Source organism: Pteronotus mesoamericanus, unplaced genomic scaffold (assembly GCF_021234165.1).
Source record: "Pteronotus mesoamericanus isolate MK-2021 breed Mesoamerican mustached bat unplaced genomic scaffold, CSHL_Meso_final contig_78, whole genome shotgun sequence".
In the NCBI taxonomy this organism is placed as follows: Eukaryota; Metazoa; Chordata; class Mammalia; order Chiroptera; family Mormoopidae; genus Pteronotus; species Pteronotus mesoamericanus.
Window position 1 is genome coordinate 11,860,471 of NW_026555258.1, and position 18,085 is coordinate 11,878,555.

At 49.4% G+C, this 18,085-nt stretch overlaps 1 protein-coding gene across 1 annotated transcript in view; it reads left to right on the forward strand.

Annotated features, from left to right (window-relative positions):
• The window catches only part of CDK5RAP2 (CDK5 regulatory subunit associated protein 2), a 162,042-nt gene that overhangs the window by 115,792 nt on the left and 28,165 nt on the right, over positions 1–18,085 (forward strand). Inside the window, exons 23-26 of the mRNA XM_054584470.1 lie at positions 1,079–1,652; positions 3,437–3,669; positions 12,601–12,649; positions 15,265–15,437. Of these exons, the coding sequence (XP_054440445.1) occupies positions 1,079–1,652; positions 3,437–3,669; positions 12,601–12,649; positions 15,265–15,437 (1,029 nt within the window). The remainder of the gene's footprint in view (positions 1–1,078; positions 1,653–3,436; positions 3,670–12,600; positions 12,650–15,264; positions 15,438–18,085) is intronic.

Here is an 18,085-nt window from a genome sequence, read left to right on the forward strand (position 1 = left end):
GAGAAACTGAACCTCTGGGATATCAAGTTACTTGCCCAGCGGTGTGCAGCCAACAAGTGGCAAAGCTGGGTGTGACCCAACTTCCCTTTGGCTTCAAAGCGGAATGTTTCTGCAGCACCACTCCGCCTCTCAAACAAGCTTGGCTGCATCCCTGGGGATTTAAAGCCGCTGTAAGGAAACGTTTCCTGGAGGGGTTGTGAGCCACTGACACAGCCTGCAGCAGGGGCACCGTGGCATCTCCTGGAAACTGGTAGACGTGGAACCGAGAAGAGGACTCACCTGTGTGAACTGTAGAGCTACTGCTCTTTAATCTTACTTGCCTCCGTCCTCAATATTCATCAGAACTTTGTTGACTTCTGGTCCAGCTGGGTAGTGTACCAGGCACTGGGAACGTAAAGGTGAAAGGCCAGTGAGGGAGAGAATCCAAATAACTAATTGCAACATAAACAAATTTAAAAAGCCAATTGTAATCCCTGTGCTGGCACCCAGCAGGGAGTGCATTTGGCCCGGTGATGCATGTAAGGTGCTGTGGGGGCACGGATGGGAGGGACTGCTTTGCATAGTTTGGGATGAACTTGCAGAGGAAGGAAATTAGGCCTGGGTGTTGAAGGGTTAGGAGTTCACTTGAGTAGGAGTAGATAGATGGGTTAAGTGTATCCTAGGCAGAGAAAAATGCACGTGCAAAAGCATGGTGGCGTGAACCAGCCTGGTGGGGGTGGGGGGAGGGATTTGGGGGAGCAAGGACTCTCCATGGGTGGTGCCAGAGGATGTTCAGAAGAAAAGAAATTGCTTTGAACTAGATTGTGGAGGGTCTCAGATGCCATGAGAGGGAGTTTGGATTTGGTCTTCAACATACTGGGGATACTGGTCAGTGTTTGGTGGCAGGAGGGTGGTTACCATGGTTATTTTCACTTATTTAAGACAGTTACTCTGAGGAAGGGGGTGGAATGACAGGTAAGGGAAGGCGGCCGTCAGGGAGGCTCTAGCAGTGACGTCCCCTTGGTAAGGTGTTGGTGGGGAAGGGCAGAGGGTGGATTTCAGCAAAGCAGATACTGACCTAAATGTGTTTGATTTTCAGACTCCAACACTGACCAGCCCAATGGCCTTGCCATCTCGCCAACATGCAAAGAGGATCCTGAAGATTTTCAGGGCCCAACTTCAGTGGCTGCTTACCTGGCTTCCACGAGTCCGCTTTCTGCTAGAGGCAGTGCGGTTGGAACCGATCAGTCTAAGGACATCGATACTTCAGATGATACTGAAAACTTAAAACAGAGAATCTGTGACTTGGAAACTGAGCTTGAGGGCTACCGGAATTTCGTATTTCAGCTTCAAAAGCACTCCCAGTGCAGCGAGGCCATTATCACAGTTGTGTGTGGGACAGAAGGGGCCCAGGACAGCCCCAACAAGCCCAAGGGTGGTGCTGATGAAGAAGAACTGACCTTTGCCAGCTTGCACCAAGTACGTTTTGTGAAACACATGAAAGTCCTCCACCCGCCGGCCCCAGAGATGACTGATGGCGGGGTGCTGGGAAGCCTCGAGCAACAGCCAGAGGAACAGGATTATGGGCTGCAGGAGGAGCAGAATTTGAACATGGAACTTTTCAGTGAAATCCATAACCTGCAGAATAAGTTCAGAGATCTCTCGCCCTCGAGGTACGTCTCACCTCTGTCTTCTCCCGCTATTTAAGCCTGCAGTTTCCCTCTCTGCCCCCAGGTCAGAGCCTGTGATCCGAAAGGGCCGTGGCGCGCCCCGGGCTGCGGACGGCTTGAGTGGGCCGGGGGTGAGGGCAGCCCGGCCCTGCGGAGAAGGGAAACGTGAGGCCTCAGAGGCTTGTGTCCTGTGTAACTGGCAGGGCAGATTTTGCCCTCCTCTGGTTGGGGATTCAGGGTAAATGTTTTATACTGGTCACTTGGTAATTTATATAATATGTTGCTGACTGGCTGTGTTCACTCCTGGACGCCATCATTGGCTTTTACTTACTCTGTTGCAGAACTGAAAGCTATCCTAGGTGGGTGGGAAGAACATAAATATTTTCCGTATCTTTACCCCTTAAAGTCACCTTAGACAAGCTAGCATTGAAAGAGAATTCTTAGGTCAGGACGGTATGTTTTATGGGCCTAGATACACACAGTTTTGCTTTGTGAGATATGGTGAAAATGTGATTATTTGTAAAGTTGACCTTCACTTGTCGCTAATTTGAGACAAACACATTGTCAGGAGCCAGAGCGAATTTTTCAAAACTTCTCAAATGATGAGATTGAAGGAAGCTTTTATCTCTTGAAAAGCCGTTGAGTCAGAACTTCAGGTAGGCACTTTTCTTATTTCACCCTCCGTATCGCCTCAGGAGGAGGTGTTATTACGTGTGTTTTTGTAGATGAGGAAGTTGAGCCTTGAAGAGGTGGCGGAGAATTGCCTGAGAGGGTTCCCGGAGCCCTCGCCCGGGCCCACGTTACCGGACTCTGGTACTCGGGTTCCTCCCGCCCGCGCGCCTGGCGCCCTCCTGCAGCACCGCCGTTCTGCGGTCTGTGTGCGCGCACCGGGGCGGTGCTCCCCGGTCCCACACACTGTCGCCATTTCAGGGACGGGGGAGCGCGTTGGACTGAGGGGCCAGTGTCTTTGCCCAGCCACTCTAGAGCCAGGTTACCTGGGCCACAGAGGCTGTGAGCCCCGTTTTCCTTGTGTCTTTCTCAGCGCCTCCTAATGCCTGAGGCTTGCACAGGAAGTGATGGATACGGTGTCAGGAGGCACTCTTGCATGACAGAGCATGGCCTTTGTGTTGGAACCCAAGATCTCCCCTACTCAACTACCTTTGCAGTCTCTGAGAGTCAGTTTCCTCTCCGGTAGAAGAGGAGGTTCTTAAATTTGTCGGGAGGTTGGGAAGATCGGATAACATATAGAAATCCTCTACTACAGTGACTGACAGATCATAGACCCTTCATAAATGGTAGTTAGGATTCTGATCATTCCCTGGCCTTTCCGTTGAGGGGAGGGAGTCCCATCTTTGTTTTCCTGCCTACAGTTTCTTTCTTTCTTTCGTTCTTTCGTTCTTTCGTTCTTTTGTTCTTTTTCTTTTTCTCTTCATGAGAATTTGTGGTAGGTTCCCTGACCCTTGGGCATTTGTTTCTGCAATTCAGAATAGGACTTTGAAGAGTGTATGGAAACTGATTGTTCCCCTGAGTCCTTGCCAATCTTACTTTAATTGGGGGCTTCATAAGGTTAAAAATATTGCAGAAGAACCTTTGTTCCAGCATTTGTTGGCTGTTTTGAAATTGAGGAAGGAATGACCTTGTACAGTTTCAATTTTTCTAAAAGTATATATACTTGTGCAGCTGCAGGCTTTTAGAAATCATGCTCTGTCATTTTTCCAATTAGCGTTAAGGTCACAAAAATTCAATTCTAAAATGGTACAAGCATTTTCTTTTCCCCCTTTTATCAGATACAATTCATTAGTGCAGTCCCAGGCCAGGGAGCTCTCCCTTCAACGGCAGCAGATGAAGGATAGCCATGACATCTGCGTCATTTATCGTCAGCGCATGAGCACCATGATTAAGGCGTTTGAGGAGCTGCTGCAGGCCAGCGACGTGGACCGCTACGTGGCCGAGGGCTTCCGGGAACAGCTGAACCAGTGTGCGGAGCTGCTGGAGAAACTGGAAAAGCTGTTTCTCAACGGTAGGTGGGGCGAGGCACTTTGAGCCCTAAGACACATCAGCGGTGGACCCCGGGCTTCTTGGAGGGCCAGGAGGAACCCGCCCTTGGCCTGCTGATCTTCCGCCCTCTGCTCTGATGAGCTGACAGCAAGGCCGCAGTGGCTGCTGCTTCCTTCCGGTGACCTCTCCACCGTCCCAGACCTGGCTGTGGGGTAGGTGCCTCCGGGGCCAGGCTGGAGAGGCACAGCGAAGCCCGGCAAGGGGGCTGCCCCCAGCACCTGCCACATGGAGGCTGGTTTCTCCAGAGTTTCAAGAGAAGATGGCAGTTGGGTTTTTTGGGGGAGAGGGGGGTGAAAACTCATGAGTTTTAAATATTGGCAACAACAAACAAACAAAAAAGAACAAAGCTTTTATTCGTTAAAAAACTATATTCAAGAATCAGAGGTGGTCAGAGACAGGATGAAAGAAAATCTTTGCTAACCACTTGCTATATGCTAGGTACTTTAATAAATATTATTGCATTAAAAATGTTTTAAGAAATTAATTTGCAGTTTTCTGAGTCTGCAACACAGAACTTCCTTGTACCCTTCATGCTTCTTTGTCAGTGGTTGGTATTTTGCCACATTGCTTTATCATTTTCTGTCTCTGTTTTTACACACACACACACACACACACACACACACACACACACACACACAATTTTTTCCCTAACGCTGTGAGAATGGATTGATGATGTCGTGTCTCATCAGTTCACCTAGATACTTCAGATCAAGGCCATTCTCTTACTTAGCCACAATGATCAAAATCAGGAAATGGCACTTTCTAATACATAGTCTATCATCAAATCTCACTGATTCAAGGCTGTCTTTTTATGATCCCACAGGCAACCACTGTTCTGAACTTTCCATAGATGAGTCTTGTCTCTTCTTGAACATCATGTAATTTGAATCATAGAGCATTAAATAATGTCTTTTATGAGAGTTTTATTCTTGATCCTGATCCAGGATCCAGCCCCCACATTACATTTAGTTGTCAGTTTAGTTAGGCTCTGTGGTGTCCTTTAATCTGGAGTCGTTCACTTTTGTCTTCCATGATATTGATGTATTTGAAAAGTTTGGGCCAGCCTCTCAGTTCAGGGCTCTCTGCTGTTTCCTCATGATTTAGGCGAGATGAGTCATGGGATTTTGGCGAGAGTGCTACATAAATGGTTGTGTTCTCATGGTGTCATGTCAAGGAGGTCCGTGATAGCGGCTTGTCTCATTTTTGCTGGTATTAACTTTGATCCCTTGCTAAGGAGATATGTTTCAGGTGTCTTCACTGTGGGTTACAGTATTTCCCTGTGTGCTGTAAAAGTAATTAATGGGGGATACTTCGTAACTCTGTGAGTATGTCATTGCTCTTCACACTCTTACCCATGCGGTTCACGCTCCATTGAGGGTTCTTGCCTTCGCCAGTCATCACTGTGACCGTGCAGCACGGTGACGGTTTTCTGACGGTGTGATTCCTTCCTCATTGATTATTAGGTGGCATCTGCTGTAAGAATGGATTCTCCCTTTCCTTCTTTTATTTATATATATGTTGTTTGTTTATTATCGGTGTTGACTTGTGGATTCTTCCTTTATTCAGTGGACTATTTATTATCCATTCTTTCATTCATATCAATGCTCAAATTGTTCCAGAATGGCAGGTGGCAGCAGCTCCTTTTGATGTGCCTCTCATCTTCTGGAGGGACACTGCCTTACTTTCTGGCACAAAAAAGGTGCTCTAGGCTCATCGTATACTGTCCTTGCCCCTGAAGCAGCCATTTCTCTAGGCAACTCTGGTTCATTTTAGAGGGCCACGCCTTTCAGAAACCCAGAGTTGGTGCTCGCTGTGCTCGTGGCCATGGCCGTGTTGTTGCTTCTAGGTCCGTTACGGGCAGGACGAGGATATGTGTTCACATCCACACACACACACACACACACACACACACACACACTCTATATCTATATCTATATGAACGTATGTGTGTTTAAAAATGTATAATATATTTTAAAAATTATAGTGGTACCTCCAATTCCTATTCAAACCCACCGTGGTCTTCCTTGCCCTTCTTGCTTCCGTATTTGTGTTTCCCTTCTCCTGGCTCTCACAACATCGAATATGTGCTCATTTGCTTAATTCTGTAATACACACAGAGTTCCAGATCGCTTCACTCATACAAATGTGAAGGAGAAACCTAAAAGAGTTAAGATATTTTTATACTTATTTTTGTTTGTAGGCTAAGGGCATTTAGTTAGGTATTGAATTTAGTTACTTGGTTTCATTCTTTCTACAGTCTTGTTATGCTATTCATTTGAAATACAGTTATTTTTTTTATTTCTGTATCCAACTTTAGGGCTCCCCTATCCTTATTGATTTAACTTCGTTTTATTTTTTTAAATATGAATAACATTACAGTGGTTCCAAAGTTAGAACTTTTATTCTTTTAAGTTGCTTCTATGAAGTCATTATTTTTGTGCTTTTCCTTAAACCCACTGGAATGGGGCTCTCAGACAGCCTAGCCTTTCCACCGACGGCATTTGCCAGAGTCACTAACAACTCCCACTTGGTGAATCCACAGATCGGTTTCAGACTGCATTTTATTCAAACCCGCAGCAGTTGTGGACGTGGGAACCCCTTCCCCCCTTGGCTCCTAAGATGACACCCATGAGCCAGTCCTCCACCCACCCCACTGGCTGCCCCCTGGAAGCTCTCCCTTCGGCCTGCATTCCAGGCCGGACCAGTCTGCACCCCTCACGGCTGCCAGGGCCCCAGTTCACCGTTGCCACCTCCCCTGGCTCCTCTCCTCCCTGCGTCTGCGCTTCCGCCTCGTCCCACTGCCGTCCATTTCCACAGGGTGGTCAGTGAGCTTTTCAAAATCAGATCAGGTCAGTCCCTCTCAAATTCTAAGGCCTGCCTTTGTGGGTTGTAGGGGTTAAATTAAACAATGGACGGGAAGCTTTCCGCTCAGGGCTCGTGCCTGGCCCTGGCGTCCTGAGTGCTTCCTAGTATCTGTACTTATGAGCAGGGGGCATCGTCCTCGGAGCAGCCTGGTTGACAAGAGGAACTTTGCCCCAGCAGAGGAACTTTTGAGCAGAGGTGCTCAAAGTCACACCTACTTGGCGGAACCAGGATTTGACCTCAGTTCTTCTCTCTTCATACATATGGTAGAGATGGCTCATGAAGGTGCACATATGTTCAATTTAATTCCAAGACACAACATGGGGTAGCTTGGCCTCTGGGCCCAGGGATTGTTTTTTCCCAATTTTTTAAAAGAACCCAACAGTGAGGCCCATTGCCCACCGATTTTTCTAGTTCCAGATCTGCGGGGCCATCGAGGGCTGCCAGGACGTAGGAGCGCTTGACTTTTCCCAGCTTTGTGAAATCTGCTTGCTTCTGGCTGAGGTTTCCTGAGTAAGCTAGTTTCCATTTATCACTGGAGAAATAACCGAGTCCTCGAGATGGGGCCGCACCTCCCAGGCCCAAGGCGTGTACCGTCTGCTGCTTTCTTTCCCCCCGGCACGCCCTCTGCCGGGGCCCTAGGCAGTGGGGGCTGAGAGGGAGGGCGGCCGCAGCGGGAGCCCGCCCCTCGCTGGTCAGCCGCCCCCCTTGATTTATTTTTTCGTGATCTACCTTGACAAGCCCAGGGAGGTCTCACTCTTTGTTTCCTGCAAAGCAGAAGTGTTGCAGGCTTGGCAGACAGCGCAATGTAGCACTTTTATTTTCTTCTCCAAAAAACATAAAGGTCTCAGGAGCCTCAGTGCAACTTTTTTTTTCTTGGAGAATAAAATGTAACACAGGTGGGTCTTTCTTAGATGCCATCTAAGGGGTCTGGTTCCTGAATCATGAAATGAGCTTCTCATAAAGTCGTTCTATATTTGAGGCAGTTGCATAGCATGAGTTCTTAAAAAATTTAAATATAGTCTTTTTTTATTAATACAAAGCCGTACTTGTTTATTGTGGAATAAGATAAGCAAATGCTCCTATAATTGCATCATTTATATAGTAAAAGATGAACACCCTGGAGTTTATATTTTTCAGACCTTTTTATACATATTTGTATTTTTTTGTGGAAGGACTGTTTACAGTCTCTCCCTTTGTTCAATTATAGATAATAAACATTAATCTACATTGTAAGTTCTAGTCGCTGCAGAGCTTTCTTTTATATGAATGTACTATCATTTATTCAATCATTCCCCATTAGATGGACATTTAGGTTGTTCTCAGTTTGGGGTTATAATGAACACTGTATTGGAGTTCTTTGTGCACATCCTTGCTATTTCTTTGTTAATATTTAATTGGTAGAAACCAAGACGTAGGATGATAGTGTGGTGTCGTAATGCTTGTAACAATGAGCTTACAGGCATTAGGTCTGGGCCCTGCAGATTTTGCGAGTATGTGCATTTTTCTGGGTGAGGGTCTACAACAGATTTCTTAAAATGGGTCGAGACCCAGTGTAGATCAAGGACTGGTGTTGCAGTCCCAGGTTTTGCACCCCTGCCTTGTCCGCCGTTCCTCCCAGGACCAGTAGCCTAAGTCAGGCTGGCGGTGTTTGTCCTCAGGGGCGTTTGAGCAAACCCTGGGGCCGGCATGAAGAAGGCTGGGGAGCCCCTGTTCTCAGGGAGCTCGCCGCTGTGCCTGGACTCGGCCCGGACGGGAGGCAGCTGCCGGACCCCTCCCTCGGCTCTGCTCTGCCTGCAGCAGGAAACTGACACACCCATTTCTTTTGCGGCCTTTGTCAGTTTGCTGCCTCCAGCCCCCTGACCTCTCAGTAATGAAGATGATGAACAGGAGAGACAGTGAGGAGGGCTGGTCTCTGTATGCTGGGCGTTGTTCTCAGCCTTTGAGGAGGTGTTGTTTATTTAATGACTGAGGGATGGAGAGGTTGATTTACTTGCTCAGGGCCACACAGGGAGTGGCAGAGTCTGGGTCTGAGCCCAGGCAGTTGGCTTCCACACCTTCCTAACCTGCAGACCCCTGCGATGTCCTGTGTCTCACCCTCCTGTGCAAGTGTGGCGTCCTGGTCAGACGTTTCTGCGGGTCAGGCCTTGCCTTTCCCCGCTTCTGCGACTCTCTTCAGACCAGTCCCTTTTCCAGAAGGCTTTCCCCCTCTCCATTTCTAGAGCATCTGCCTACCTTCCTGGGAGCTCTCCTGGTTCGCCCCAAGGGTCTGGCTTCGCGCTGCTGCATGGCCCTCTGTCCTGCGGGCTTCTCAGTATTTGTTCTTGTGAGCTGGGGGTTTGGTCCCCACAGCAGCCTGGGTGATGTGGGGAACTCTGCCCCAGCAGAGACAGGTCAGTCGCTCAGAGTCGCAGCTGACTTGGCGGAACCAGTTCCTTCTGGGTGCTTGTAGCTCGCAGATGACAGTCACATCTGGGACTGTGATGGAGGCCAGGTGCTCGGCGGCGGGGGGGGGGGGGGGGGGATGAAACCTTTGGAGCCCAACAGACTTGAGTTCAACCCCATTTTTATGGGTAAGGGTTCGATCTCCTGTGAGGTAACGGCACCTGTTCTGCAGAGTGGCCCGGCCAGTAGTGGGCGCTCAGGGGGCCACAGCAGTGATGTCTCAGGGACATGTTTTATCTCCTCAGGTCGTAAGCTCCTGGAAGGTGGGGCCTTGTCTTGTCCTGGCCTGCAGCCTAGGAAGGGGCAGGACATGTTGCGCCCAGTCAGGATGCGATGACAGTGCTGGTAGCTGTACGTGCCTTGGACCTTATTCTAGGGAAATCCCCGGACCCTGTCTGACACACACTGTGAGCTGAGCGGGAGGCCCCTCAGAGCTCTGAAGGCAAGGCTTCCAGGAGGAGAGGGTGTTGGACCTTGGCCTTCATGATGGAAGGGATTCATTCAAAGCTGTTGGGGAAGGGCGGTAGCAGCGGCAGTGGGATGCGCGCGTTCGGGCTGGTGCAGTGAGCCGGGCTGTCAGAGAGAACGGAGGGTGTGTCCTTCCTGTGTACTCCTGTGACCGGGCTCCATGTAGCCCTTCAGCTTCTTACCTCTACAAAGCAGTGCTTTCCTGCCTCGGAGATAAAGCTCGGGTGCCCCCTCCTCTACATCCTCCCTGACGGTCCAGGCCGGATTGTGTTTGTTTCCCCTGTGTGTCCTCCCACACTGCCCTTTGTCACAGCCTGTAGTGGGACTGTTTTTGGGTCCCTCACCCCCACTCAGCTGTGAGCCCACTGCGGGCAGGATGGCCCCTCCCTCACCTCTGCACCCTCAGTGTCTGGCACAGGCGCTGAGGAGAGGGCTGTAGACATGGAATGTGAGTTACTGCTGAGGCAGGAGGGAAGAAACACTTGGGTTGGGGAGGAGGCTCTGATATTTGAGCTTCATTCTATGCGATGGATGGATTTTGAGCTGGGGAGCACTTCTTGGAAAGAGGCTTTTTAAATGGTAGCAGCCCACAGGATGGATCAGTGCAGCGAGGGAACAGAAGGGGGGTCACCGGTTACAAGGCTCTGCTGCATCATAATGCTCTCGTTTGTTCAAATGTGAACTGGATAGCCAAATGTTCTTTTTCTTTGGAAAGATGAAGTCCCCTCGCTGCCACACAGCTTTTAGGGAGAGCAATAAGATTTACCTGAGAGGTGGGAGCAGTGTTTTCATGACATCCTTCCCCGGCTTTTGAAATAGGCTGACAGATGGTACCCTGTCACCTGCATGCAGGCAGTTTCCACGAAGAGATTCAGTGCATCAGCCATAATGATCTCCCTGTGAATCCCATAGTACAGCTTTTAAAACCTTGGGTTTTAAAGCACACTGTTGTGGTAGGGGAATGGGTGCAACGCAATTGTTGAGTCATTACAAGCTCTTCAAAGAGTCTCTTACTTGAAGAAGAGGAAACCCATGCCACTGGTAGCGTCAGGACCCTTGCTCCTGTGGTCATGGGTTTTGTTAGGAGTCAAGGAGCGAATTTTGATGGTTTTAAGGTCAGTTTAGGAAAACTTAAAATTTGCCCCAGACCAAGGGTCCGCCGCCCCGCGCAGCCCCTGAGGAGTGCGTCTGTGCTCCTCGGGTAAGTGTGCAGCGGCGGCCGCCGTGGGCCTGGTTGGTGTGTACGAAGCACCTGAGCCCTTCAGGAGGCTGCGCTGTGGCAGATGGCCCCACCTCAGGCTCTGCAGGCCAGACTCGGATCATCCGCTGAATGCCGGGAGGCAGCCCCACCGCTGGTGTGAGGTGGAAAGCGCTGTCTGAGTTGTTCTTTAGGTGTGCACCGGTCCCTGCGTTCGAGGTGGTCTTGCAGTCAAGGTCTTGGATTCTGAGTCAGTCAGATAGAGACCCCCCCATCCCCCACCCCCACCTCCGAGAAGGAAGGACAGAAAAGTGGAGCCCTTGAGGACATCCACTGTGGCAGAGGCCCGTCAACCCCCTTCTGCCTTCGAGGGAGCTGAAGTACCACGTCGCTGCAGGGTGTAAGCACGGAGAGGGAGACCGGATGTGTGGGTGAGCTGGCTGCAGCCATGTCTCCGCGTCCCTTGCTGAGCAGGGATGTGCAGGGAAGTAGGCGAGGGCATGTGGGCAGTGCCAGAGAATGGGAACGTTGAGCCTCCCAGGTCTCCACTTCTTTACTGTAAGATGGAGATACCAATGCTGGGCCCGCAGGATTGTTGTGAGGCCTAACGGAGATGATGGATATTAAAGAACCATCCTCAGGGCCTGGCCCCTGGTTGCTCGGGCCTGATGTGTTCCCGGAACCGACGGGACCATACAGGAGAAGGCGACTTTCAGGCACTGGTACACGGCGCTGCCTGGGGCCCAGGGGCTGGCTGGGGTGGAGAGGGGGCCCCGAAAGCAGCTCCAGCCAACCTGGCGAGTTCATCAGTGGGAACCACAAGGCACAAAGCAAATGGCGAGTCTCGAGTGATCTCTTCCTGCGTGCTCTGTCCTCTGAGAACTTTTCCTTTTAGTAGTTTAGAAAATGCTGTGTGTGGGTGTGGTTTAATTATAGTCTCATTTTTCAAGTACAGCAATAGAAGGATGTGTTTTTCTCTTTAGCCACACATTAGTTTCTTCAAAGAGCGCATCCCAGTCTGCAATTTCCAGGGTTCTGAAGTATTTTTCAAACAAAGTTGTTAGTCTCTTTGAAATCCGGGCTCATGTGCTGCTTTTCAAATAGCAAATGACAACATGCAGGAGAGGCAGGAGGACCTTTTGCCCAACTATGTTTTGTTTCATTTTGTTTTCTTTTGTCATTTCTTTCGGTCATTTTCCCTGTTGCAGACACTGGCTTTTTCAGCTGTACTCCTGTTCCTGGTAATCCCTCTTCTGAGAGCCTTTCCTAAGGGAATGATTTAAATGCAGACAAAGCTGCATGCACAGAAATGTTTGTTTCATTTATTTTTATAAAAGTGAAAAATTGGAGATGACCTAAATGTCAAAATGGGACTGGCAAGATTGTGGTATGTGCATGTCTACCATGGAATATTAATGAGGTCATTAAAAATGGTGTTTCTAAAGCAAATTTAGAAAGAGAAATGCTTACAATAAAGTTTGAAGTGAAAAATGAAGTCACAGAAATACCCTATCACACATGCCAAAATGCACGGAAAAATAATGGAGGGAAATCCAGTAACCCGTGCGTAGTGGGGACCCAAAGGGTAGTGATCTTTTTCTTGCCTCTGGTACCCATTTCCTATAAAGAGCATGCGTTCTGTTAGTGTCAGAGGTTTAGGGAAGGACAGAGAACCTGCGCCCAGCACGGCCTTGTCATTGCTTTCAGAGTCAGCACTGTCTGTCGCCTTCCTATCACAGTGAGCGATAAGGAGCCTGTCGTCTGAATTGTGTTCGGTAATCCTCCTTTAAATATCCAGGATTGTTATAAAGAGTGGTTAAACAAATGGAATAGTGTCTCTGCAAATGTATGAGCAAGAGATTATTATGGAACACTCTTTGAAAATGTTTTCCTTCTTCTTAATGCTATTTCTGCTTCCAGGAAAATCAGGAGGAGCGGAAATTAGCACCCAGAATGAACGGATGGAGAGGTGAGTGTGGAGCGCTTCGTGGGCCTGGTTTGCCTGCCGGCTTTTTTAGTATGCCAGCTCCCTCCCACGCTGTCAGCCCTGCTTCCTAGAAAGGAAGCATAAACACCTGTGAGACCGAATGGCCACACAAAACCAAGGGTCTGTGCTGTGTATCATGCAGCCTTCATTCCGTTGTTTTAGGTTACCTGTGGCATTTCTCTGTCAGGTGATGTGACCCAGACAACACATCCTCCCGCTGGCACCTGGTTACCTGCAGAATAAATTCCAGACTCCCTAGTCTGACGTTTGAGGCCCTTTGGTCTGAGCCGCGTTTCCTTTCCGCCACGTAGCCCCTGCTTCAGTCTTCTCTGACTTTCCTCCGGGCCATGACCTGGCACAGCTGCACACTCTACCTTCTTCCTCTTGGAGTTTGAAAGTCCTTCTTCAGAGTCGGTTCATGTGGACATGGACCTGGCTCCTCCTGACAGCCCCTTCTCCCCAGGACATGCCAGGATCAGTTATTCTTCCTGTAGCACTAACTCATCACATTACAGAGCTTACCACATGGTTTGGTAATACTTGCTGCATTTATCTTTGGCCTGCAGAATTCCTTGAAAGAGGAAAGGAGCTAGCATTAATTGGGTGTTCACATTCAATAGTTCTGACCCTGTACGGCGAGCAGTATTCTCATTTTTGGATGAGGAGCCTGGGGGTCACAGTTGCCTACTTGCCATTAAGAGGCAGAGACGAGATTTGAACTTGAGCCTGTTGTACAGTACTCAAATGCCTGAGCTGTTATTATTATTCCACATTGCCTTTGGAGGGCAAATACTGTGTTTTTACACACCTTTATACCTGCTCCAGCCCCACGTATCTGGCATGTAGTTGGAATTAGAAGATATCCACGGGATAAATGGGTTGCATGCTTTCTTAGCTTGCCTCTACGGCCAACTGGAAACGTCAAGGCCTTGCCCTCCTCTGAGTACTTGTTAAAGGTCCTGAATGCTGTTAAGTGCTATGGATGCTTCTTTCCTCTCTGGGTTGGTAGCCCTTTGGCCTCCTGGGGGTAAAATAAAGAAATAGCAACCAGGCTGGGGTGCGGAATTTTGGTTTTTAGTGGCACCATGAAAGCCATCAGCACCATTAGGGCAAGCAGGCAGGAAGCCGTTGTAGTCACTGGAAGGCATTTTATCAGGGCATCTGTGACATTAGAAGAAATACTCCTCTCCCACTGTAGTGTGCCCGGTTCAACCCTCCACTTCCATACTTAAAATAACAGGCTGCCTCCCATTGGCAGGCTGCGGGAGGGCGAGGAAGGCCTCCCAGACTGGGGACAGTCTTCAGTGAGGTCTCAAGGCTGAGAGCGAGGGCTGAGGCTGTTAGGGCGAGCGTCCTGCTCGAGGCGAGGGAGACGTCGCCCCTCTGAGCAACGTGGTTGGTGCATGGAATGTGAGGGTCACAGCTAGAGAGGTGGGCAGGGCCTGGTGAGGCTGCTCCGGAGTCCAAACTGTTCTGAAGAAAGAGGAAAGTCCTCGAAGGAGGGTAGGTTGGGACAGGACATGATCAGGTTTGCTGCTTTGAAAGGCTTCGGTGGTTCTTGGAGAGTGGGCTGGAGGGAGGCAGGGAGCAGCCGCCTCAGCCATGTGTCACCCTTTCCATTTCTGACAGGTTTGTTTCTTCCCTCTGTTCTACCTTTTTCAGCTGTAGGTTTAGCACTCACATGGGTCACTCCTAAGCTAATTAAATGGGTGTCCTTGGCCCATTCCGCACTTCTGCAAGGCAGCAGCAAGCCCACGCATCCATCATGCTGTCGGAGCAAAGTTGCATCTGGTGTTTACCTGTTAATGAATGCGTTGCAGCTTTGGAGTCCTTTGCTCTTGTCTGAGCTTATGAATAATGAGACAAGAAGTAATAGGAAAAAGTGAGAGGGAAAAAAAAGAGCTTAAATTAAGGAGCTTATCTATAATGGAGATTCACATGGGCTTTTTACAGAGTTCAGGATGTTTTTCTTCACGGCTCAGGTCGCCCTTGGGAAATGCAGGTTAATAAGCAGCTGATTGCCAGAACGGTGATCTTGGGACGTGCTGGGGACCACCAGGGGCCTGAGGTCTTTAAGCCTATAAGGCCACTTCCTGGGTTTGGGTTGGCCTCCCACAGTCTCTGGGGGTCTTGAAGGGAGACAGACCTGGGTTCGAACATGAGCTGTGTCGCTTGGAAGCTGTGAGATGACGGTCAAATTTATGATGAGCCTCAGTCTCCCCAGCTCTGAGTGAGGGTCCTCCTCCTTACTACAGAGGGTTTCTGCGAGTAGGATGGGACGCCTGACATGCCTGGCCGGGCACCGGCATTTGGCAAACAGCTGTCATTGGCTGATGGCCTCTCTTGGGCCTCTCCCCTGTCAGCCAGGTGGTGGCTTCCCCTTCTGCACTGGCTCCAAACTCAAGCCCACTGAGCCCATTTCATTTTCAGAATGTCTTTGCTAATATCTGCTCTAGGGAAGCCAAGGGGCTCCAAACCAGTGGTGCAGATAAGTGGGGGTTACAGAGGGCCCGGTAACCTTAAGTGTTCTTTGGTCAAGGCCCTGGCTTGGGATCTTTGCGTGGAACATGATTTCTCTTTCAATCCCAATGGCTTAGGGTTGAGGAAGACAGCTTAACCTACCAACACATTCTGCCCGAGTCCCCTGAGCCTTCAGACTCTCATGCGTTGTCCGATGGGGACATGTCCGATAAATCCTCCTGCTCCCGAGACCAGAAGCAGGACAGCGAGACCGAGAAGACTTCAGTCGTGGCGAACAACTTTTCTCAAGGTAAGCTAAGCTTTACGAAGCATTTCAGCACAGCCAAGGTTTCCTGGTTTAAACAGAGATTTGTCATCTTGCCTTAGTAAGCAAAGTGTAGTGACATTTGAATATTTCTCTGATGAAAGGAGATCCTGTGAGGGCCACAGCTGGTCGTTCAGAGTGTCATTTATCACTGGGAAAAGCTTTGGTTGTTGAAAGTGTTGGTGATTGGGGGAAGTCACTTTCAGTTTTAAATGATGACTGATTGTATGACTTGCCATTTCCTTGCTCTTCGAACAGTGGCGGGCTGGAAAGTGCAGAGCTTAGGCATCAGTTCCACCTCTGGTTAATTTTTTTTTTTCGTTTCTTTCAAAACCTTCCTAAGGCAGGGGCACTTCAAAGACTCTTCTGCTTTGAATTGTTCAGGTGCCAGAGATCACCTAACCCTGTCTGGACATTTCGTAATTCTGTAAATCTGCTGTGTTTCTCTTTTGTGTTGCCCTTGGCCCACAGGTCAGCCCCTGGTCCCGCCTCTGACCATGGAGCCGTGGGCTCAGCCGCCAGAATCGGCCTCCCAAGGCCCCGCCTGCCCCGAAGCTGCCCTTTACTTCTGTATTTGCAGTCTCTCTTACCTCCTGTGGGGCCATTAGGTAGGGTATTTTAGAAGTTTAAGGAATGGTATAGGCCAAAACGGAGAGATCAGGCATCAGCACTCCCTATAAAAGGCCAGATAGTAAATATTTTAAGCTTTGCAGAGCATGTGAGTTCGTTTGGGATTACCGAGTCCTGATGCTAGAGCAAAAAGGAACCATAGGTAGTATGTAAATGAACGACGTGGTTGGGTTCCAATAAAACTTGATTTAACAAAACAGATGTGGGTGTATTTGACCCAGGGGCCATAGTTTTCTGATCCCTGAAATAGACTCTGGACCTCAACCGACATCTTCTGGCCTCTCTTCTAGTGGGTTCTTTGCAAGGTGTCCAGAGTGGACCCAGAGCCCATGTCAGACACTGGAACTTCCTTGCTAAAGTTCTTTGTTGACACCTGATTACATAGAACAGTGGTTTTCAAAAACTTTAGATCTTTTTTTTTTTTTATCAATACCCGATCCCCTGTTGTTTTTTTTTTTTTTTTCTTTCAGATGAACCTTTACATGTAGCTCCAGTATATAAAAGAATACGGGTGGAGGCTTTGTCCCCCGTAGTGGCCTCTCGGGCTCCTCTGGGACACTCAGGGCCCCGAGGAGAGCAGTTTGAAAACACACCCAGGGCGGGCAGTGCGCCTGCTCGATGCGACTCAGGTCTCGGCTGGGGTCGGCCAGTAGCCCGTTGCCTCCGCGTGCTCTCTTTGGGTTTCTGGCCGCGCCCCGCTGTGGTTTCTGTGAGTTCCTGCGCACCATCTGCCTTCCTCTCATCTAGGTCAGCCCACGAATTGTTTTGTCCCCAGTGTTTCCTCCTGCGCTGTGTCAGCTCACCGTGGAACGCAGCCCCTTGGCCAGAATCCCCAGGACCACTCCCTTAGGGCTTGAGAGGAGGAGAATTAAAAAAAAAAAATTGTTGACACTGTTACAGATGTCCTCCGTTTGCCCCTCCGTGGCCCACCGCCACCCAGCCCCGCCCCCTCCCGGCCTTCACCACACCGCTGGCCGTGGCCGTGGCCGTGGGCTTTACATCTATGTCCTTGCTAAGCCCTCACCTTCTTGCATCCAGTCACCCCCACACGCGGGAGGAGCCGGCCTGATGGGGGCGAGGCCTGGGGGCCGGGTTCACAGGGCAGCGAGCCTGTGTGCTGGCATGGCAGTGTTGGAGACCCCTGCTCTTTGGAAGCCCCCTGCCGTGGTAGTGGGCGTGTCCCACTTTTTCCTCTTCCTCCTCCTCTTTTTTCTAGTCTCCACCCTCTCCACCACACCAGCTTCTGTTTATTTGCCATGTGGAACCATTCAGGCATCTTTTATTTCTGATGCTCCTGAGGCCCCATGGCCTGGGGCCCACCACACCCTCGTAGGGGGTCCCTGGGCGTTTTCCTGTGTGGGGACAGTACGCACTGGAACCGCCCTGAGAAACCCGCTGTTCCCTTTCTCAGTTTGCCTTCAGGCTTTGAGTCTTTGCATCTGTTTTTTCCTTTTGTCATATTTATACTCTGAATAAGAGATAATTTTGCATTTTCCTTTTTTCACTTAACATTGTATCACAGGCTTTCTGACACGTTGTTACATAACATCATTGTTAGTAGCTTTAGATTAGTTCATTGAATGGCTGAACTGCAGTTTTTCTTGTGTTCCCCTGTTGTGAAACATTTAAGTCATTTCTAAAATTTCACAGTTTTGAACAGCACTGTAGGGAACATCCTTGAACATGGAGCTCTCCCCATATTTGGGGGGTATTTTCTTAACCTAGATTCTGTAAATTGGAACTTCTAGGCAAAAGATGAGCACAAATATTTTTGGTGGTTGCTTTTTAACAGGATTTATGGTTTTAAAGAGCTAGCCATTGTCAGAGGATATTTATCCTAAGAGGGACGATATTTTTCTCCCGCTTTGTAAAGGCGAGTATAGTGTTTCCTTCTCCTCGGTGAGGGCTGCATAATTAATAAGTGGTGTCCAGTTCGACTGGGAATGTTTCCTTAAGCCCAAGTGGCGACTTCAGCTCCCAGACAGATTCCGTGGAAGATGACT